The 23049-nt window shown below is 45.9% G+C and overlaps 1 protein-coding gene across 3 annotated transcripts in view; it reads right to left on the reverse strand.

The window, feature by feature from the left end:
- Positions 1 to 216: 216 nt before the first annotated feature.
- WDR89 (WD repeat domain 89) overlaps positions 217 to 23049 on the reverse strand; it is a 36308-nt gene continuing 13475 nt past the window's right edge. The window contains exons 1-2 of one of the 3 annotated variants that reach the window (XM_088471320.1): positions 8464 to 8611; positions 217 to 2099 (exon numbers count right to left, since the gene is read on the reverse strand). In XM_088471320.1, coding sequence (XP_088327446.1) covers positions 889 to 2046 — 1158 coding nt within the window. In that variant the 5' untranslated portion in view covers positions 2047 to 2099; positions 8464 to 8611 and the 3' untranslated portion in view covers positions 217 to 888. Of the gene's footprint in view, positions 2100 to 8356; positions 8430 to 8463; positions 8612 to 23049 lie in introns of those variants that run through there. The other 2 variants (XM_088471319.1, XM_088471318.1) reach the window with 2 other exon arrangements.

Consider the following 23049-nt stretch of genomic DNA (forward strand, 5'->3'; position numbering starts at 1 on the left):
CACAGCTGCATGAAGAAAAAGCTTCAGGGGCTCTTCTAGCCCCCACTCCAACAGGTGCACCCGACTCCGGCCGGGCACCAAACTAAACTGAGGTGCCTTGGCCCGGGGGCGGGGTATAGGAGGGGGACCTAGTGCATCCTGGGAGGCTGAAAGCTTAACTCTTTGGTGCCCTGCGACTGACGTCACACCTATACCCCAAGGTATCCTGTGGATACCCTATGGACCCTGAAGTAGAAAAAATGTTTATGCTATTTAGTATAGAGCACTAACCTATCATCTATGTTACAAAAATAAATGATCAAGTTAATGTTTCTCCTTCAAGTTATCATTGCAAGACCACTGTGTTGCGAATGTTTGCAGAGCATATCTTTGAACAGAGTATATCTTTGAACGTATACGCACTTGCAGAGCATATCACGCATTCGCACGCTTTGGGACCACTAAGGGGGATGCTTAGATGTATGCACCTCTGTCGCATTTCCACTTACAACTGAAGAGGCACAAATGGGGCGTTAATATGTAGACCATGTTTATGGACGTGTCAATGGAACTGCGCACTATGCAGAGTTGTGCAGAAGCGTAAATACACCTATTTTCAATTAGCCTTTTTTATTTTACAAGTGTGCACTTGTCCCTTGCAAGCAATGCAGGACTAATTAAGGCCAACATGCACTCAATTCTGCATTGGTACCTGGTTTTGGCAGGTGAACAAGACCTATGCAACAGCCACTTCTCACATTATGGTACCTCTTTCTCCATGCAATCATCTCATCTAGGTTTTAAGAAAACAAAACCCCATTTAAACTGTGTATAGTTTTGAATATATTGCCTTTTTAAATAAAACACTTGATGATGATAGCCCACTTAAAAAAAACTATTCTGGAAATCTCAGACAGTCTTTTTTTTCTTGGACGAGTAAGATTTGGTGTTGTGCACTCGAACACTCTGCTGCAAGGATGAAGACATTTTCATGTGGTCTTGCTTTTTTGGTGAGGAGTCCTTGACTTTCGGTTTCCATAACAGTAGCTGTGCATCTTCCCCACCAGTTAGCAAAGAGTCATCATCTACACTCCAGTAGAATGAACGCACAGTCGCAGTGTGACCACCATGTAGAGTTTTCAAATGTGTCACCTTATCAGAATCACAGTTTAGCAGGTCAATGTCACCGGTGTGAGAACCTCCAACAAGGAACAACACATCCCTTTTCTCATGGTAAAAGCCCCCAATAAAATAGTCAATGTTACAAGCACTGTTTTCCCTCATATCCTCCACTTTACAAAGAGTAATGGGTTCCTCTGTGTCCACCTGTGCAAGGTCCCACCAACTAAGGCCTTCATCATGCGTCAAGCAATACATCTGCTTATAATCCTTTCCTGCCCATCCAATAACATTTACAGAGGAGTCAGAATTGCAAGTGGAAGCTAATGCATCGTCTTCGTTATCTTTGTTTAGGTCAAACACATTAACAAGGCCGTCCGTGGAACCAGATGCTACCAGGCTTGGATTGGTTGGATGAAACCGCACTTGAGTGATGTCATCATAGTGAGTCTCTGAGTAAACTCCAAGAGGTTCTTTAGATTTTGTGTCCGAACTGTATCTTACATCCCAGAAGACCAAAAATGAGTCGTCTTCTACTTTTTCGGTGCCAGCACAGACAACAAGGTCATTACAGCTAATATCAAAGCTAATGAAAACATTCGATGGGTAGCCATTATATACCTGCACAGCTCCAGTGCCCATCACTCGGGCATCCCAAAGTTTTACTGTAGCATCACTGCATGCAGAAAACAACAGGTTGTTATTTGAGTGAGAGAACCGAACACCACTCAGCACAGCAGGATGTGCATTAAATTCTCTAAGGCAGGTCATAGTTTCCTTGGTGTATAATTTAATTGATTTATCGGAACACAGTACTGCAACTGTTTGATGGTTTTGCTCCTCCACCGATTTTGATTCATCAATGTCAAGTATGTAAGTTGTGCTGTCCAATACAGATGAACGTTTAGCTATGTGAAGATGCGAAAGCTGTAGTTCTAGTCCTTCCATGGTGAAACAAAAAAGTTTTTCTCTTCCTCTTTCTCAGAGCAGAGCAGTCAGACCTAAAATAGAATAAAAACCATTAGAAAGTATTGTGGTTTGTGTATAAAAGAAAACTCTCTCAAGAAAGCCAATTGGAGAGCATTATTATGAAATTACATTTTATAATGTCAGTGACGTGCAAGTTTCTACAGGCATGAGTACCCAGTTCATTGTTTAAAGCGAAACCCTCGCCTCTCTATGAACCAGGGGGGGTGGGGAGGTGTTAGCCATCTGTCCCTCCAAAACTAGCGTTTTAGTAAAAGTGTCAAATGCTAAATCAGCTCGTCTCACACACCTATATACGATCATTACTGACAATTATTTCAGAAATGGAACAATTGTGTTTTAACGTAAACGATTCTACTGCAACACAATATACGCACACTGAGCAGAAAAAGCATAATTTAGACCTATTTGTTGAGTGCTGCAGCTGATAAAATAAAAGCCAAAATGTAAGCAAACAAATATTACTCCCTGGAATCCCACTGTTAGTGTACAAAGATCAACAAGTAAACCTGCAAGTGCACAAATTTGCTGTAATCAGAAGACAGAGACTCCCCTTGAGTGCAGTGAAAAATATATATTGAATAATAGCTTAATGTGAGTTGTGAAATTAGGTTCATACATGAAATCACACAATTATATAATTATACCTGCAATGAAAAACTAGATTAGTAGTGTAGTTCACAATATGCCACATTTTTCCTTAGCATCAATTACTGGGGAATTAATCCAACAAAACTTTACTCTGAATTAGCCTATGCATACAGGCCAAGAACAAAAAGTACACTACATTATGAGTATATCAAATAAACCATGTTCTCTGCAAAAGCTTCCAAAGTGCACATTTGTGGATTAGTTGATTTCATGCTTAGTATCAGGTCTATAAAAATAATATAAATGGGTAATATATATATCAATTACAACCACCAATGGAACCAATGATGGCTCATCCACTGTAGGTGCTCTTTTCATAATTTTTGTAAACTCAGCAAGTTTCCTCCCTATGTTTTTTTTTTTTTAGTTATAGGTAGGCGTTAATGGCTCTGTGCACACAATTTAGTTTCTGGAAGGAGGGGAGGTTAAGTCAGACATGTTCCTTCCACACTTTGGTGTTTGTCTTTGATGTCTCGCCATAGCGATCAATGACCTTTATGCGGGTTTTCACCTCCTCCGAACAGACCAGAGGAGAAACCTAATTAACTCGTGTCCGGGTCCTTATTAAGAGTGCCACTATAAAACAAACAATGGCAGAGAAGAAGTGATTAAAACATTGACTGTTCAGGGACTGATTCAATTCTGCAAAAAGATTGGAATTGCCACAATAAAAGTCATGCACATCAGGTCTAATTTTTATGAAGTGTGCTCCCGCGATCCTCATAGTTCAATTGTAAACAGCAATTTGCACCAATGTTGCGCGTTAATTCTACGATGTGGGACCTGGGAGAAGTGCATGAAAGAATAGAGGAATCACTCCGATACCCCAAAAAATGGCAAATTAGATAGCAGACAGCTATAAGCGAAGTGGATGTAGGGGAAGGTGGGGCTAGTTGCTACAGAGACAAGTTGTAAAAATGAATCTAAAACCATGCCCACGTAACTCCACGGCTCGTGCGACTGGAAACAAGTTTGAACATGTTACCGTCAGTGTTCAGCGAAACAACGCTAACCCAGACGAGTTTATGTAATTGGTACCTAGACAAACTTGTTTTTTTTTGTTCCAAAGTAATATTTTTCACCTGGATTTGAATTTGTATCTTGGATTGTTAAAGGTAAGGGTCACAGACCATTAGTGTATTTATTATCATTGTTATAATCATGAATTGAAGCACGGAAATCGAACTATGGCCATTTTGGTTATCTGACGTCACTTGGGGCAATTTGTTACTCACTGACACTCCCATTAAAGATCAGCTAGAACTAGAGGCAAATTTAAGAAAAAAAAAAAAGGCAAAACTACAGAAAGTTAAGAAATCTTTACTCTGGAAAGAAAAACGGGTGTTTTTTTGCTGCCCGGTCAAAACCGGCAAGTGTGAAATAGGCCTTACAGTCTGTTGAAACCTGGCCAGGAGTGGGTCCAGTGTATTGCATGTCAAGGGTGGGCTCATAAACTAAAAGGTGATGCAGTAGCGTTTACTTGCACTAATTGCAAATCAGAAATCGTGAGTGATGTCTGTCATTGTCATCAGACTATATGCCAAATATAGGCCAAATGTGATTTTGTGATAAATGTACACATTTTCTAATGTATGCTTTTTATACTAAGATTTTTTTAATAGATTATTTTAGAAGTAACAATTTGCCCCAGCCGGGAGTAACAACTTACCCCTGTCGGGGAAAGATTGTTACAATTATTTTTGCTCTGAAAAATATGTTTTTCATTGTTAATATTAATTATTGGATGTAAATAGAAGAATACCATTTTGTTTGTAAATGTTTCTGTTTGGTTGTGATTAAACATTTTTGAGATATATGAATCTCTGTAATTTTATAACAACTAGCCCCACCTTTCCCCTACAGTACTTAAAAGGTGTGAAATAGTTGATTTTTAAATATTTTAAAAATTGTAAAAAAAAAAAAGGATACCCAGTAAGTTTTTTTCAGCAAAAGAAAGTTTCTCAGTATAAATATGTCTGTAAAGTGATTCTTCTGTGTTTTTCTCCAAGTTTGTAAGTGGATAGAAAAAACAAAAACACACTTTTGCTCCTATATAAAAGCTGACACAGCACTTTCCCATCAATACAACACATCAACTGACATGGCCATCATTTAAACCATTTATGAGTTTTAAAACTTTTTTTTAAAGAAAAATCCCCTGATTATTGACATGTTTTTATTGGCCAAATTAATATTTAAACCCCTCCATATGCATGATTATTAATTTGGAGGCGTTTTCCAGAGGTTCTGCACTGTATCCTGACATTTTTACCTTAAAGTAAGGACTTTCCCCACCTACTCTCCAGCTCAGGAGAGTAAGAAAAACAAACAAACAACATGTTTTCGCTCTGAAAATTGTCAGGGAGTTTGGAATTGAATTGCGAAAAATTGCAGAGATTACTTTTAGCTGCAATTTAATTTTGATTGGCCAAATACACGGCACATGGTGCTGAATTGAATCGGCCCCCTGAAGTGGGTCCAAAACCTGATAATGTATGAAATTTTGTGCACTGCTTCCAATAAATGATTTAATAAAGAAGGAAGTTAAAATTACAAGTGTTAGATTTGCAATCTAATGCTTGCATTAACAAAAAAAAAAAAAAAAGAAAAAAAGGTAAAATGAAAAAAATAAAAAAAAAGAAAAGTTAACTAAAAATGAATATAAATCCATTGCTATGATACCCCCTTAAACAGTGATGCCCGTTTGCCCTTACGGTAAATTCTGCCTAGTCAATAAATCTACTAAAGCTAGGCAATAATATTTGAAATGTATCACAGTTTACAGTTGAACTCTATGTTTATTACAGCTCTTAAATACCTGTTAGATTATATTCACTAAGTGTGCTTGATTAGCAGCTTTTTCATGTGAAATATGAGTAACGCAACCTTAGGAAACGGCCGGGCTCAGAGCCAGAGCCAGGTCAGCACTGGGTGACACTGAATCTAATGATAGACTCTCACAGTATGCATTACATATAACATTTCAGGTCTTTCTTTATCTGTTCTGCCTATCTAGTCTGAAGATTTCTGTGCCGTGCAGGTGACTAGAAGTGTATTCATCTATCAGGACTGATCTACAACTGATCTAAGAATAAGGAATATTAGCCATAATGTTCTCATTTGTGCCAATTCACTCATTGCAATTAACTGGACACAATGTCAAGTAAAAAAGTATTTTTACCCAGTGAAACAGGATCAAATAGTTTCTGTAGATGTATGAATAGAGATAAAAAAACAGGATGCAAAAGCAGGCTGTGTGTGACATTCAGATTTGTAAACCTGTGGCCAGGCAGATTAAGGATAATCCACATGTAGTGTGGAGATTAAACAGATATCCTATATTCCTAACTAAAGGAGAATTAACTATTACAACTGGAGAAGGTAGCATGGATTTCCATATATATATATATATATATATATATATATCTATATATATATATATATATATATATATATATATAGACACACACACATACATATATACATACAGTCAGGTGCATAAATATTGGGACATAGACAGAATGTTTCTATTTTGTCCTCTATTCACCACCACAATGGCTTTGAAATGAAACAAACAAGATGTGATTTAACTGCAGCCTTTCAGATTTAATTTGAGGGTAATTACATCCAAATCAGGTGAACGGTGTAGGTAGTGTTCCCTCTAGCTCCGGCGGCAGGCAGGGCGCCGGAGCTAGAGAGGGCAATGTTGTGCGCGCGCATCCGAAAAGGGGGCATGGTTATGAAAAGGGGGCGTGTCTATAAGACGCGTCCCCTTTTCGGCATACTTGGGGGCGTGCCCGACGCTTACGGACATGCCGGGCAGCCCCCAAGCGCTGCAGTAAGGGAGAATAGATGTCGGGCGCATGCGCCCGGCGTCTATTCTCCGGCGGTGACCGGGTCACCGCATGTTTGTCCACCCTTGGGACACTGCGTCCTGCGGGTGAGAACGACTCCCGCAGGCTGTTAGGGCAGGGCACTTTTTGCCCTCCTCCTGGAGGGCAGGGTGCTTTTTGCCCTCTAGAAGGAGGGCAGAGCGCCGAGCCCCGCTAAAACAGCCAAGCGGGAACGCTAGGTGTAGGAATTACAACGGTTTCTATATGTGCCTCCCACTTTTTAAGGGGCCAAAAGTAATGGGACTATCAACTCAAAAGCTATTTCATGGACAGGTGTGGGCTATTCCCTCGTTATTTCATTATCAATTAAGCAGGTAAAGGTCTGGAGTTGATTCTAGGTGTGACATTTGCATTTGGAATCAGTTGCTGTCGACTCTCAATATGAGATCTAAAGAGCTGTCACTATCAGTGAAGCAAGCCATCATTAGGCTGAAAAATCAAAACAAACCCATCAGAGAGATAGCAAAAACATTAGGTGTGGCCAAATCAACTGTTTGGAACATTCTTAAAAAGAACGCACCGGAGAGCTCAGCAACACCAAAAGACCTGGAAGACCACGGAAAACAACTGTGGTAGATGACAGAAGAATTATTTCCCTGGTGAAGAAAGACCCCTTCACAACATTTGGCCAAATCAAGAACACTCTCCAGGAGGTAGGTGTATATGTGTCAAAGTCAACAATCAAGAGAAGACTTCACAAGAGTGAATATAGAGGGTTCACCACAAGATGTAAACCATTGGTGAGCCACAAAACCAGGAAGACCAGATTAGAGTTTGCCAAACAACATCTAAAAAAGCCATTATAGTTCTGGAACAACATCCTATGGACAGATGAGACAAAGATCAACTTGTACCAGAGTGATGGGAAGAGAAGAGTATGGAGAAGGAAAGGAACTGCTCATGATCCAAAACATACCACCTCATCAGTGAAGCATGGTGGTGGTAGTGTCATGGCATAGGCATGTATGGCTGCCAATGGAACTGGTTCCCTTGTATTTATTGATGATGTGACTACTGACAAAAGTAGCAGAATGAATTCTGAAGTGTTTCGGGCAATATTATATGCTCATATTCAGTCAAATGCTTCAGAACTCATTGAACGGCGCTTCACAGTGCAGATGGACAATGACCCGAAGCATACTGCAAAAGCAACCAAAGAGTTTTTTAAGGCTAAAAAGTGGAATGTTATGCAATGGCCAAGTCAATCCCCTGACCTGAATCCGATTGAGCATGCATTTCACTTGATGAAGACAAAACTGAAGGGAAAATGCCCCAAGAACAAGCAGGAACTGAAGACATTTGCAGTAGAGGCGAGGCAGAGCATCACCGGGGATGAAACCCAGCGTCTGGTGATGTCAATGCGTTCCAGACTTCAGGCTGTAATTGCCTGCAAAGGATTTGCAACAAAGTATTAAAAAGTGAAAGTTAGATTTAGGATTGTTTAGTTTGTCCCATTACTTTTGGCCCCTTAAAAAGTGGGAGGCACATATAGAAACTGTTGTAATTCCTACACCATTCACCTGATTTGGATGTAATTACCATCAAATTAAATCTGAAAGTCTGCAGTTAAAGCACATCTTGTTTGTTTCATTTCAAAGCCATTGTGGTGGTGAATAGAGGCCAAGATATGAAAATTCTGTCAATGTCCCAATATTTATGCGCGCGTGTGTGTGTGTGTGTATTATATATATATACACATACACACATATATACACACACACACTTACTGGAATTTTGAGAAGCACGTTCTGAACAAGTATTTAACTTCCAAACGGCAGGCGCCATGTTCTTCCTTAATGGAACAGGAAATGGTTTGCAAGCTTCGTAGACAGACCTGTAAGATCTATTTGATTATCAGAGACAGGAAATAGCATATCTTCCTAATAAAAGCACACTTGGAATTCTCAAATGAAGGTGAATGATTCAGAGAGGCTTTTGTCATTTCCGTACAAATTCTTCTCTTAGAGGTCAGTCTGCACACAGTGAGTTTTTGGGTATATTCTAAAGAAAAATAAAATAAAGAGAAAATAAAAAAAATTTTCACCGTCTCATTTATAAAAGCAGGGATATCACATTACTTTCTAGTCTATACCAGTCTGATTTTTCCAATTCCAGTCAAGTTAATACAGATTTATGAGCTTTTGGGGTTTCCCCGAGAATGAAAAAAAAAAAAAAAAGCACCGATATCTACTTCCATATTACAAATACCCTTATTCATGCTTATTGAGCATAATGGACATTTCAAGAATGTGTGTCCTTTGACATGTACAGTGACATTATAGGGGTCAATTCAATTACCCGCGGCCTACCACTGGAAAGGCTGTGATGCCTTTGCGAGATATGTCTCAGTAGTTGATTTCTCAGCTTGTCTCCTATGGATGTGTGTGCAGAAAACAGGCTACAGTACACTGGGATCCAGTGATCATCAAGCAGTATGGTTCAGAATAAAGACAGATGCTGACTCACCCCATACAAAAACAAAGGTGTTAGATTTTAGGAAGGCTGACTTTCCAGGGATAGGAAGATGTGTAAGCGAATCTTTGGCAGAGTGAAGGAACTTGTAAGGAGTGTAGGAGAGGTGGGAAAATTTAAAAAGTGCAATATTAAAGGCAACAGACCTTTGTCTCAAAATGGTTAGGAAAACCACAAGGAAAAGAGGTTTGGAAAAGAGGTAGCAAGTATTGTGAATGCAAAAAAGATGGCCTTTAGGAAATACAAGCAGACGCAAAATAATGAAGACAAAGTTGTATCTTGTAAAACAGAAGGAAGCTAAGAAAGTAATCAGATGTGCAAAGGCAAAAGCTGAGGAGAAAATGGCAGAGTCAGTGAGTAAAGGGGGCAAATTTTTTTTTTTTTAAGTATATAAGCGAAAGGAGAAAAACAAAAAGGTGGAATAAAAAGACTAAAGACAGAAAGAGGGAAGGAGAGGGAGACAATGTATTAGCTGATCTTAATTATTTTTGTTCAGTATTCACTACTGAAAGAGAGGGCAAGGGACCACAGTTAAGTTGCAGGTGTAATCAGAAAAATTAGGTAGGAACAAGCACATTTACAGAAGAGAAAAGCCTAATGAAAGTCTCAAAACTGAAAGTGGATAAATCAATGGGGTCAGATGGGATACATCGAAGGATACTAAAAGAGCTTAATGGGGTGCTGGTAACACCATTAACAGAATTATTCAACCAGTCACTAGCTACTGGAGTAATTCCAGAGGACTGGAAAAGAGCAAACATTGTCCCACTGCACAAAAGTGGAAGCAAGGAAGAGCAAGCAACTACCGACCAGTGTGCCTTACATCAGTAGTAGGGAAATTGATGGAAATACTCTTAAAAGAATGAGTCGTAGATTATCTCAAATCTAGAAATTTGCAGGACCCCAAACAGCATGTATTTACTGGGGGGAGATCATGTCAAATAAATCTTGACTTTTTTGACTGGGTGATTAAGGAAATAAATAAAGGGGGGGCCATAGATATAGCTTATCTAGACTTTAGTAAGGGTTTTGACACTGTTCCACATCGCAGACTGTTAAAACGGGATTTTGGTACTTACCGATAAATCCCTTTCTCCGATTCCACAGGGGACACTGGAGGACTTCAAGAGACAGTGGGATATAGATGGTGCTGAGAGGAGCTTAGGCACTTTAAAATTTAAATGAAGTGTGACTAGCTTCTCCCCTCTATACCCCCCTATAGGCCAGTATTAGAACCGTGCCCGAGGGGAGCTGAGAAAAAAGATTGACAGAAGAGGAGGCGAAAGTACACAAAACAACTGAAAGTTGAAAACAAAAGGAAAGTAGAATGAAACGAGACGACAAACATGTCTCTAACATTCATAACATCACCCTAGACAAACATGTCGCCAACAGGCATAACAGGTGTGGAAGGAAGAACAGCGCTGGATGGGCATCCAGTGTCCCCTATGGAATCGGAGAAAGTGATTTATTGGTAAGTACAAAAATCCTGTTTTCTTCTTCATCCACTAGGGGACACTGGAGGACTTCAAGACAGTGGGGACGTCCCAGAGGTCCCATCACAGGTGGGAAAGCACTGAGAACCCTGCAAGACAGACAGACCATATTGCGCTGTAGAGGTCGCAAAGGTGTCAAGTATGCCGGCCCGACCAGGTAGCTGCTCGGCATAGAGATTCCATAGAAACACCTCCAGCAGCCGCCCACGAGGCACCCACTGAGCGAGTGGAATGTGCGGTAATGGAAGATGGAGGTTCTCTAGACGAGGCCATATAAGCCTGTCGGATGGTCAGACGAATCCATCAAGCCAGTGTGTTTGGAAGCTGGCCAACCCGGACGAGCAACATCATACAAAACAAAGAGTATCCATCTTGCAAATGGCTGCCGTCCTGTCTACATATATACGAAGAGCTCTAACCACATCCAAGGATCTAGAAGAAGGAGAATCCTGTAGAAGAACCAGAACTACAATAGGTTGATCGATGTGGGAGGCCGAAACCACATTAGGCAGAAAATCAATTTCTGGTGCGAAGCTCAGCTCTATCCTCATGAAATACCAAATATGGTGGACGACATGATAAAGCTCCCAGCTCCGACACTTCTGCTGGCTCTGGCTTCCGCCAGGAGGGTGTCACCTTCCATGAAAGATATTTCAATTCTACTGACTCCAAAGGCTCGAACAGAGAAGACTGTGAAACACAGGACGAAGTCCAAGTCCCATGGAGCTGTAGGAGGAACAAAGGGTGGTTTCAATCTAACCACACCCTGCAGAAAAGTCTGCACGTCCGGTAATAAGGCCAATTTCTTTTGGAAGAAACAGCGCGCTGAAATTTGTACCTTCAGAGATCCCAATTGAAGGCCAGCTGAGAGACTTGCTTGCAGAAAAAGCAGATATCGGGGAAGACTGAACTCCGTAGGATGCAAAACTCTAAGTTCACACCAGGATATATATGCCTTCCAAATACGATGGTAATGCTTAGAAGTAATTTCCTTCCTGGCTCTAAGCATCGTAGGAATCACCTTAGAAGGTATCACTTTATATCTTAGGATGGCCCTTTCAACAACCACACCGTCAAACGTAGCTGCTTTAAGTTTGGATAGACTAAAGGAGACCCTGTAGGAGTGGATCCTCTCTGAGTGGTAAGGGCCACGGATTGTCTACCAACAGGAGTTCAATGTTGGAGTACCAAGCTCTGAGAGGCCAGTCCGGAGCTATCAGCAGGACCTTGGCCTGTTCCCTCCTGATGCGTTGAAGGATTCGAGTGAGAAGGGGAAATGGAGAAAATAGATAAATGACGTGGAACCGCCATGGTGTTGACAGTGCATCCACAGCCACCGCTTGTGGATCCCTTGTTCGAGAGCAATAAAGGGGCAGTTGATGGTTCTGCCTGGATGCCATGAGGTCAACCTGCGGACAACCCCGCCATTGGACCAGCTGCTGAAACACCTGTGGATGTACAGCCTGACGACTGAGGTAATCTGCCTCCCAATTTTCGATGCCCGGTATGAAGATTGCTGAAATCGACCTTGTGTAGCTTTCCGCCCAGATAAGAATCCAGCTGACTTCCTTCATGGCTGCTCGACTACTGGTGCCTCCTTGTTTATGTATGCCACTGCTGTGGCGTTGTCGGACTGGACTCTGACTGCTCTGCCCCTCAGAAGGTGACCTGCTGTCTGTATTGCGTAGAAAACGGCTCTTAATTCCAATATGTTGATTGGAAGACTCAATTCCTGTGCTGTTCAGCGTCCCTGGAAGTGATGCTCTAGAATTACTGCCCCCCAGTCTCTTAGACTCGCATCCGTGGTAAGAAGCGTCCAATCCCACTTTCCGAATCTCTTTCCCTCCGTAAAGGTGAACTGAGTTTAACCACCACAGTAGGGATATCCAAGTGTTGGGTTGTAACCTGACTCGTTTGTGAAGAAACAGGTGAGATCCCGCCATTGCGATAGGAGATCTAGCTGAAAAGGTCTGGAGTGAAAACTAGCCTCAAAGGCTGCCACCATCTTCCCCAGAAGTCGGATACAGGAATGAACCGAAACCTGCCAACGTCGAAGTACCAACCACACTATCTCCTGAATGGAAGTTATCTTGTCCTGGGGAAGGAACACATGTTGAGACACTGTGTCCATGATCATTCCTAGAAATTGCAATCTCTGTGTCGTTTGCAGATGCGACTTGGGAAAATTCAGGATCCATCCATGAATGAGGAGGTTGTTCGTCACTGTGATGTCCTGTAATAGTTGATCCTTGGAATTCGCCTTCAGCAGTAGGTCGTCCAGGTACGGAATAATAAGTGATCCCTTGTTTCCGAAGGAGACTCATCACAGCCTTAACCTCTGTGAATACCCGTGGGGCTGAAGATAACTTGAAAGGCAAGGTCTGAAACTGGAAATGTGAATTCCGAATCTCAGGAAAGCCTGGTGAGGTGGCCAAATAGGAATGTGAAGGTATCCGTCCTTGATATCTAGAGATACCATGAACTCCCCCTCCTCCAAGCCTGCAATTACTGACTGAAGAGACTCCATCTTGAACTTGAAAATCTGTAAATATGGATTGAAATCCTTTAAGTTTAGAATGGGTCTGACCAAGCTGTCCGCCTTCGGAAAGACAAAAAGACTGGAGTAAAATCCTTTTTCACTTCTGATGACTGGGGACTTGGATTACCACTTTCATTGACAGAAGCCTGTCTATTGCTTTAGGTAAGACCACACCTCCTTCGTTGGAAACTAGCAAACCTGTGGTAAAAAAACAATTCGGGGGTTGAAGTTGGAAATCGAGCTTGTAGCCCCAAATAATAATCTTGGACCCAAGCGTCCGCACAGGTTTCCGTCCAGACCTCGCTGAAGTCCCGAAGATGCGCTCCCACTCTGGGGTCCCCCAGGTGAGAGGGAAGCCAGTCATTCACTGGGTTAAGAAGTGGACTTAACCTCCTGTAGACTCGAACCTGTGGTGGCTGCAGTTCTATCCTGAACTCTGGTACCATGGGACATTGATGATCCTCCTCTGAAACGACTGTGTGAACGACCCGGGACCCGAAAGGACCGAAACGAAGGTCCCGGGTAAGATTGTCTAGGTGGAGGAGCTGCAGTCGGTAGAAAAGTGGATTTACCTCCAGTAGCCTGAGATATCCATTTATCTAGTTCTGCCTCAAATTGTGCATTTCCAGTGAAAGGAAGTGCTTCCACAGCCTTTTTAGATTCTGCGTCAGCCTGCCAAGTTTTGAGCCACAGCACCCGGCATGCTGAAATTGCCAGAACTAAAGTTCTGGAGGCAATAGAACAAACATCCTTAGACGCTTCTCCAAGGTAAGCTGCCGCTTCTCCTATATGTTCTGCTAATGGAATGAGTTCCTCCATTGGCAGCTAATCTTTCATTCCGTCCGCCAACTGCTTAGCCCAAACTTCGATAGCCTTGTTAGTCCAGCAGCTAACGATCACTGGACGAAAAGTCACCCCTGCAGCGGTGTAAATTGACTTAAAAGAGTGCTCTCCAGTCTCTAAAAGGAAATGTCCTTTAAAGACTTGACTCCAGGAACAGGGAGCGTAGTCTTTTTTGACAGTCGCGATACAGATTAATCTACTGTAGGGGGAGTTTCACAAGCCTATTAGCCTAATATTTTTCTATTATCTGCAGGAAAAGGGTAAAAAGATAATAAACACTGGGACATCGAAACTTTTTATCTGGATGTTCCCAGGCTGTCGTTTGAAGGGAATCCAGCTCTTCCGATATTGGGAAAGCCGTAGCTTGTCTTTGTTTCTTAAGAAAGACAGACTCTTTTGCAGGACCTGAGTCTTCTTCCTGTATTTGCAATACCTGTCGTATTGCAGCAATCAAGGCTTCTATTCCCTCTGATACCGGTTCAGGATCAGACTCCAGAGGCACTTTAGGCGAATCTGGGGCATACTCGCCCTCTTCTAATTCCGGCATATCATTTTCCTCTGGGTCGTCCCAATGGAGGACTGAGGGTAACAGTGTCTTTTTAGAGACTTGCGGAGCGGACATCATTGTCATGGCTTTTTAAATTCCCTCCATAGAAACAGCTAGGGATCTCATCCAAGCTGGTTCCTCTGTAGCAGCTGACCTGTAAGCCTCTCTTTCTCTGCAAGAAGCCTCCAGTTCAGCCAAGAGAGAGGACATAACAGATTAAACCTGCGTCCAAGACGGTGGTTCTGACATCTCTGCAGATTGCTGTTCGGTATAACAACTGTCACACAATCTGGAGGTAGACTACTGTCCCTGTGTAAATTTTGCTCCACACTTTTTGCAGGTAAAATATGAGATATGGTAAGAACTTACCCTTGTTATCTCTATTTCTACGAAGTCCATAGGGTTCCACAGGATACCTTGGGGTATAGGTGTGACGTCAGTCGCAGGGCACCAAAGAGTTAAGCTTTCAGCCTCCCAGGATGCACTAGGTCCCCCTCCTATACCCCGCCCCCGGGCCAAGGTACCTCAGTTAGTTACCAAGCCATAGGCCGGAGGAGGAGAAGGAAGAGAGAGAACAAAGATCTGGACACATACAAGAATCACATTCTCACCAGAGGGAGACGGAAAACCGGTGACCAGAGCAAAGCCCATCTGCAGCACAGGTGCGACGGGGCGGGAGTCCTGTGGAACCCTATGGACTTCGTAGAAATAGAGATAACAAGGGTAAGTTCTTACCATATCTCATATTTTCTACTTCAGGGTCCATAGAGTATCCACAGGATACCTTGGGGATGTCCCAAAGCAGTATCCTTTAAGGGTGGGGACGCTCCTGTGCAGAAAGGAGAATCCGCCGCCCGAAGGAAGCATCCTGAGAGGCGAAGGTGTCAAACCTGTAATACCTCACGAAGGTATGGACAGAAGACCACGTAGCAGCCTTGCAGATCTGAACTGCCGAGGCACCACGTCGAGCTGCCCACGAAGGACCCACAGACCTAGTGGAATGAGCCTTCAGAGAAGGAGGGACCGGTAGGCCTTCATGAAGATAAGCTTCAGAAATAGCCATACGGATCCAGGCTGCCAAAGTTTGCTTTGAAGCAGGCCAACCCTTTTTACGGAAGCCAAAGAGGACAAACAAAGCGTCCGACTTCCTAAACGAAGAAGTGCGGTCAACATAAGTCCTTAAGGCCCGCACAACATCCAAAGAGGCCTCACCCACGGAAAGACCCGGTGAGTTAAAGGCCGGAACAACTATTTCCTCGTTAATATGAAACTGGGAAACAACTTTGGGAAGAAACTCGGGCCGAGTGCGGAGCACTGCCCTGTTCCCATAAAAAACCAAGAAAGGGGGTCTACAAGAAAGAGCCCCTAACTCAGAAACACGTCTGGCCGAAGCAATGGCCAGAAGGAAAACAGTCTTAGCTGTTAGCCATTTGAGATCCACTGAGCCCAGTGGTTCAAACGGCGGTCCTTGGAGAGCCCTCAGGACCACAGCCAAATCCCAAGGCGCCACAGGTGGAACAAAGGGCGGCTGAATGCGGAGAACACCCTGCATAAAGGTGCGCACATCCGGGATTGTAGCAATCCTACGGTGAAACCAGATAGATAGGGCCGAAACCTGTACCTTCAAAGAAGCAAGGCGAAGCCCATGATCTAGTCCCGCTTGCAGGAAGGCGAGAATCCGAGACAGACGAAACTCCCGCGGTGCATAACCTCTCGGTCGACACCACTGGAAGAACGTATGCCACACGCGATGGTATATCCTCGCGGAAGACGGTTTCCGAGCTCGTAACATGGTACGCACCACAGAGCTGGAAAACCCCCGGGACCTCAGCATGGCCGTCTCAACAGCCACGCCGTCAAAGACAGCCGAGTCAGGTCCGGGTGAAGGCAAGGACCCTGAGACAGAAGGTCCGGTCGTAGCGGCAACCGCAGAGGAATGTCCACGGACAGACCCTGAAGGTCTGAGAACCAGTGCCGTCTGGGCCACGCGGGAGCTATCAACAGGAGCGTCCCTCCTTCCTGTTTGAATTTCCGGATTACCCGTGGAAGAAGGGAGACCGGAGGGAACAGGTATGCGAACCGGAACGTCCACCGGACGGACAGAGCATCCACCAGAGACGCCCCTTCGTCTCTTGTGCGAGACCCGTACACCGGCAACTTGTTGTTGTGCCGGGACGCCATGAGGTCGATTTCTGGAAGACCCCACCTGTCCACCAGTAGTTGAAAAACGTCCGGGTGCAGGGACCATTCCCCCGGATGAACGTCCTGGCGACTTAGAAAGTCCGCCTCCCAATTGAGCACTCCCGGGATGAAGACCGCTGATATGGCCGGAAGATTGCGCTCCGCCCAAACCAGGATCCGAGAGACCTCTACGAGAGCCGCCCGACTGCGAGTTCCTCCTTGCCTGTTTATGTAGGCCACGGTGGTAGCATTGTCCGACTGGACCTGCACCGGGCGACCCTGGAGAAACCGCTGTGCCTGCTGGAGAGCATTGAAGACCGCACGGAGTTCCAAGATATTTATTGGAAGCTCCGCTTCTGTCGGCGTCCACCTGCCCTGGAACAAGTGTGGACCCGAAACTGCTCCCCAGCCCCGAAGACTGGCGTCCGTTGTCAACAGGACCCAATTTGGAACCCAGAACGGACGTCCCTTGTTGAGGTGGGTCGTCTGTAACCACCACGTAAGGGACAGGCGAACCTCCTGGGTGAGCACAATCGTCTGGGACTTCAGAGACTGAGTCAGCCCGTTCCACTTGGACAGGATCAGGTGCTGCAGAGGTCTGGAGTGAAACTGGGCGTATTCCACCATGTCGAACACCGACACCATGGAGCCCAGTAACCTCATCGCCGAGTGTAAGGACACCCGGCGGCTGTGCAGACAACTGCGCACCCTTGACTGTAAAGCAGAGATCTTGTCCTCCGTCACGAAGATCCTTTGCTGTCCCGAGTCCAATAAGGCTCCAAGATGCAGAATCCTCCGAGACGGGATTAGAGTGGACTTCTGCCAGTTGATTAGCCAGCCGTGCCGTTGCAGCAGTGCAATGGTCAGATCCAAGTGGCGTAACAGGAGCTCTGGAGATCCTGCCACCAATAACAGGTCGTCCAAATACGGCAACATGCGGACTCCCTGCAGCCGCAGAGAAACCGCCATGACCGCCATCACCTTGGTGAAAACACGTGGTGCTGTTGCCAGGCCAAAAGGTAACGCCCGAAACTGGAAGTGGTCGCTGCTGATTGCAAACCTGAGGAACTGTTGATGGCGCCAAAGAATAGGGACATGCAGGTAAGCGTCCTGTATGTCCAATGACACCAAGTAGTCCCCAGGTTCCAGCGCCAGAATGATGGACCGTAGGGTCTCCATCCGAAACTTCGGGACCCGCAAAGACTTGTTGAGTGCTTTGAGGTTGAGAATCGGACGATATGACCCATTGGGTTTCTGTACCAAAAATAGATTTGAATAGAAACCCTGGCCCCTCTGGGAGAATGGAACCGCCACTATAACTCCAGCCTGGAGCATAGTGTGCAATACCTTCCGCAGCTCCGTAGCCTTGTTCCGGTCTGATGGGAGACCCGTGGTGAAGAAGCGAGCCGGGGGTCTGTGCCGGAAGGAGAGGGCGTATCCGTGGGAAACCACCTCCAGAACCCAAGTGTCTGTCGTAGTGGTCGACCAACACTGGGCGAACTGTAGCAGGCGGCCTCCCACCCTGGGATCCCCCAAAGGGAGGCCCGGACCGTCAGGCCGCAGGCTTGTCATCTGGCTTGGGGGCCGGACGTCTGGTACTCCATGCCTGCTTCCGGGGCTTGACCGATTTCTTAGGGCCAGCCTGTCGAGGAAACGACTGTGGTTTGGGCCTGCCCTGGGCCCTAGATGACCGAAAGGACGATGGTCCCGAACCAGAAGGAGCAGCGGCCGACGGGAGACAGGCAGATTTGGCTGCCGCCAGCGTGGCCACAATCTTATCCAGATCCGGACCGAAGAGAACTTCTCCGGTAAACGGCAACGCTTCCAGACCTTTCTTGGAATCTGCGTCCGCCTTCCAGGATCGCAGCCACAAGGTGCGACGAGCAGCTACCGCTGCTGAAGAAATTCTAGACACCAGAGTACTAATGTCTAGAGCCGCCTCGTTGATGTAGGTGGCCGAATCACGGAGATTGCCAATCAACTCCGCCTGATCGGCCGGACAGTCGGATTCAAAAGAAGCCTCTAATGAATCCGCCCAGCGCTCCATCGCTCTGGCAACCCAGCAAATGGCCATAGCCGGCCGTGCTGCCCCCCCTGCAAGGGAATAAGCGGACTTCAGGCAGATTTCTACCTTGCGGTCCGTAGCATCCTTAAGGGAGGACATGGATGGCATCGGCAATGTGGCACTACGGACAAGACGGGTCACGTGAGAATCCACCTGTGGAGGGGATTCCCACTTCGCAAAATAATTATCCGCGAACGGATAAGCCACCGCCAGACGTCTCTGCGGCTGGTATCTTTTGCCAGGTTGTTTCCACGCCTCCTCTAAATGGTCCACCAACTGACCCGAAAGAGGAAAGACTGTGGCATCGCCCTTCACATCTTTGAAAAAGGCATACTTAGATTTAGCCGCTGGGGGAACTTCGTCCTCAATCACCAAGGCTGTGCGGACCGCCCGAATAAGTCCAGGAATATATACTTTGGACTTAGCATCAGCGTCCTTAGTATGGAGAGGTTCCTGATCGTAAGGATCTAGAATCTCCCCATCATCAGACGTCCCTTCGTCATCCTCATAAGGAGCGGACAGAGACGCCACCGGCCTTTTATGAGACCGCATCACAGACTCCCCTTGCAACACATCCGACAAGTGCTGTACAGAACTCGTCAGGGAGTTAACCCACGCTGGCTCCTGAGAACCCGGGAGCGGGGAAATAGGGAGACTGTGGGGTACCACCAATTGTCGTGGGAACCCCTGCATGGGTGACGACACCACAGACTGCTGGGACAAACCCATCGGAGTAAACGCGGGCTGCGGAGCTAACTGGCCCACTAAAGCTGTTAACGCCTGAGCGAAACAAGCCCAGGGCGGCTCCTGTACCGGTGCTGTAACCGGAATAGGCCGCGCCATGGACAAACACTGCCGGCAAAGGCCCTCCGCGCTACCCTCCCCCTCCGCTAACGGTACTTTGCACGTGGTACACTGTAGCCGGAGGGGAAAATCACTTTCAGACATGATGGCACCACGTATGTGACCTCTCTCACCAATTAAGTATTAAATAGGCGAGAGACCACCCTGCAGCACCGCAAGGGCTTTAGCAGAAAGAACAGGGACAGTAATAAAGCTGACAGTTTAGAGAAGAAAAGATTACAGGCAGCAGCGCTAGCACAGTCACATACAATGCAGAAAAATAACAATTCCTGCACTAACAGCGCTGATCACTCAACTACACAGACACAGGGCCTGGTAGGACACAGCGCTGCATACACAGACCTGACCACAGCGGAGGAGAGGTATGCGGGGGGACCCAGACCACGATGCTTCCGTCCAGCGCTTCCAGCAGCGTTCACCATGCGTTCTGGAGAAGATGGCCGCCGAGGAGCAGAGAGGAGGCTGGCCTGGGGGAGGAGCGCTGCCACAGGACCAGTCGGCAGCATGCAGAGAGGGCTGTGTGCAGCGGGGGAGGCGCCGGCTGTGAGACAGGGAAGGCGCGCTCCCCTGGCATGCATTTAACCCCTGGGACGCCGCAGCGCTACCGCTCTGCTGCGGTCCGCTGTCCCAGGGGGTAGTGGAAGCGCAGGTTGGTCGCCTGGCTCCACGCTGCAGCCAGTCCCCAGGGAGCCCCCTGCCTGGGGACTTAGGACCATGTGATCAGCGGGGACCCACCGCGGGACCCCGCTGCTTACCTCTGTCCCCCTTGAATCCGGCCATGGTCCGGAGCATCTGGGGTCACCGCTAGCTGTGACCCCAGACGCCCACCAGCATCCCTGGATCAGTACCGGCGTTCTGGTATCGGCGGGGTGTAGGGAAGACAGCATGGACGTCAGGACTGACTGTCCATGCTGTTCATCCAGTTGTGCAGCCACAGCTGCATGAAGAATAAGCTTCAGGGGCTCTTCTAGCCCCCACTCCAACAGGTGCACCTGACTCCGGCCGGGCACCAAACTAAACTGAGGTGCCTTGGCCCGGGGGCGGGGTATAGGAGGGGGACCTAGTGCATCCTGGGAGGCTGAAAGCTTAACTCTTTGGTGCCCTGCGACTGACGTCACACCTATACCCCAAGGTATCCTGTGGATACCCTATGGACCCTGAAGTAGAAATAACTTTTGCGAAGCCTTTGACCTGCCAGTCATGCTACATACAAACCCCACACAAACCACAATGAGGTGAAGTGAAAGGGGAGTAAACATAAACAGAATATACTGGGATACAGAGAGCCAGGAGATATGCACACTTGCCTAAAACAGAGCTCCTAGTAGTGCTTAAATGCCAGGCAAAGGTTTTAATGAGCATGTAACATCAGTGTTATGCTCCAATAGCTCTCTCCTCTACAGCAGCCTAAACCCCTTATTGTCCGTCTAGGCTGTCCAACGCTGCTGCCCTGAAATGGCCGCCCGCACACTGAAACGCTGGGGCTGTTGAGAAGCAGAAGGAGGAAGTCGGAGCTAAGCTCTGCCCCCTGTATGTAGCGCCGTTTTCGTTTTGAAAACTGGCGCTTCCCAGTATATGTATAGATATATACTGCCTTGTGTGCAGTATAATGCTGAGCCACCTGATCAGCGTAGCCCTTAGAGAAGCACTGGCTGCCCTGCTAGTCAGGGAGCCCAGTGTATACAGGAAGCCGCCTAACGGAGCATTAAGCTGGTCTCCCTGCTAGTCAGGGAGCCAGCCGTACATAGCCTGTGATATCGTTAAGCTGGCTGCTAGCATGAGCTGTACTATGCTAGGCTGGCTACCCTGCTAATCAGGGAGCTAGCGTGTACTCACTGTGGCTACTGCTGCCGGCGCGGCTTTGACTGTGGGCTGTCCGCGCTTCAAGCAGCAGCATGAGGTACCCCCCCTTAAGACGGAGGTCTCAGTAGTCAGGGACCCCAGGCTAAGTGCATGCACTTGCGAGTGGGTCCCCTCTTGCAGCATCCCTCGTAGCAGACAGGCAGTTGCAGTTACTGCCTGTCTGTCCTCAGTGTTCGAATAGGAATTTTTCTTTATTAAACTATATTAGCCCTTAAGAGTAGGAGAAGCCTTTTTCTGTAACCAGCTCCTCTTGGGCACAAACTAATACTGGCCTATAGGGGTGTATAGAGGGGAGGAGCTGGTCACACTTCATTTAAAATTTAAAGTGCCTAAGCTCCACTCAGCACCGTCTATACCCCACTGTCTTGAAGTCCTCCAGTGTCCCCTAGTGGATGAAGGAGAAATAAACTGGAAAGCATGGGATTGGATACAAAGATAGTTGAATTAATAAGATCATGGCTGCAGGATAGGAAACAGTGTTGTAGTAAACGGAGTGCAGTCTCAAGAGGGAAATGTTACCAGTGGAGTATCTCAGGGATCTGTACTTGGACCAGTACTTTTTAATATCTTTATTTGTGACATTGCAAATGGTATTGAAGGGAAACTATGCCTTTTTGCAGATTACACAAAGGTAGGCAACAGGGTAGACACACCAGGAGGGGTAAAACAAATGATTGATGTTCTAGGTAGACTAGAGGAATGGTCAAGAACGTGGCAACTACAGTTTAATGGCAAAAAATGCAAGATCATACATTTGGGTCTCAAAAATCCAAAGGCTAAATATAATATTAATGGCACTATACTGGAAACTACTGAAGAGGAAAGGGATCTAGGAGTCACTATTTCAGGTGACTTAAAGGCAAGCAAACATTGTAACAAAGCAATGAGGAAGGCAAGTCAGATGCTTGGTTGCATAGGGAGAGGAATCAGTAGCAGAAAGAAAGAAGTGATAATAACACTGTATAGGTCATTGGTATGTCCTCATCTCGAATACTGTGTTCAGTTCTGGAGGCCTTATCTCCAGAAGGATATTAATACATTAGAGACTGCACAAAGAAAGGCAACTAAAATGGTGCAAGGTCTACACTACAAAATGTACCATGGAATACTAAAAGATCTTAATATGTATAGTTTGGAGCAGAGAAGGGATAGGGGGGTCATGATAGAAATGTTCAAATATATAAAGGGTTTTAGCAAGGTAAAGGAAGGAGACATTCTTCAAAGAAAGAGAAGTATTAGAACAAGAGAACAGAAACTGGAGGGTGGTAGGTTCAGGGGAAATTTGAGGAAAAATTACTTCACAGAAAGGGTAGTGGACAAGTGGAATAGCCTCCCATCAGAGGTGGTAGAGGCTAAGACAGTAGATCAATTTAAACATGCATGGGATAGACATAAGGATAACCTTCAGAAGAAGTAAGGATCAACAAGGGTTGAGGTAACAATACGTTTAAAAATGGGGCAGACTAGATGGGCCAAGTGGTTCTTATCTGCCGTCAAATTCTATGTTTCTATGTTACAGTAACTGCCCTTATGCAAGTATAGTTGAATAT

This window comes from Taudactylus pleione, unplaced genomic scaffold, assembly GCF_031769625.1.
Source record: "Taudactylus pleione unplaced genomic scaffold, aTauple2 ptg000113l, whole genome shotgun sequence".
Lineage (NCBI taxonomy): Eukaryota > Metazoa > Chordata > Amphibia > Anura > Myobatrachidae > Taudactylus > Taudactylus pleione.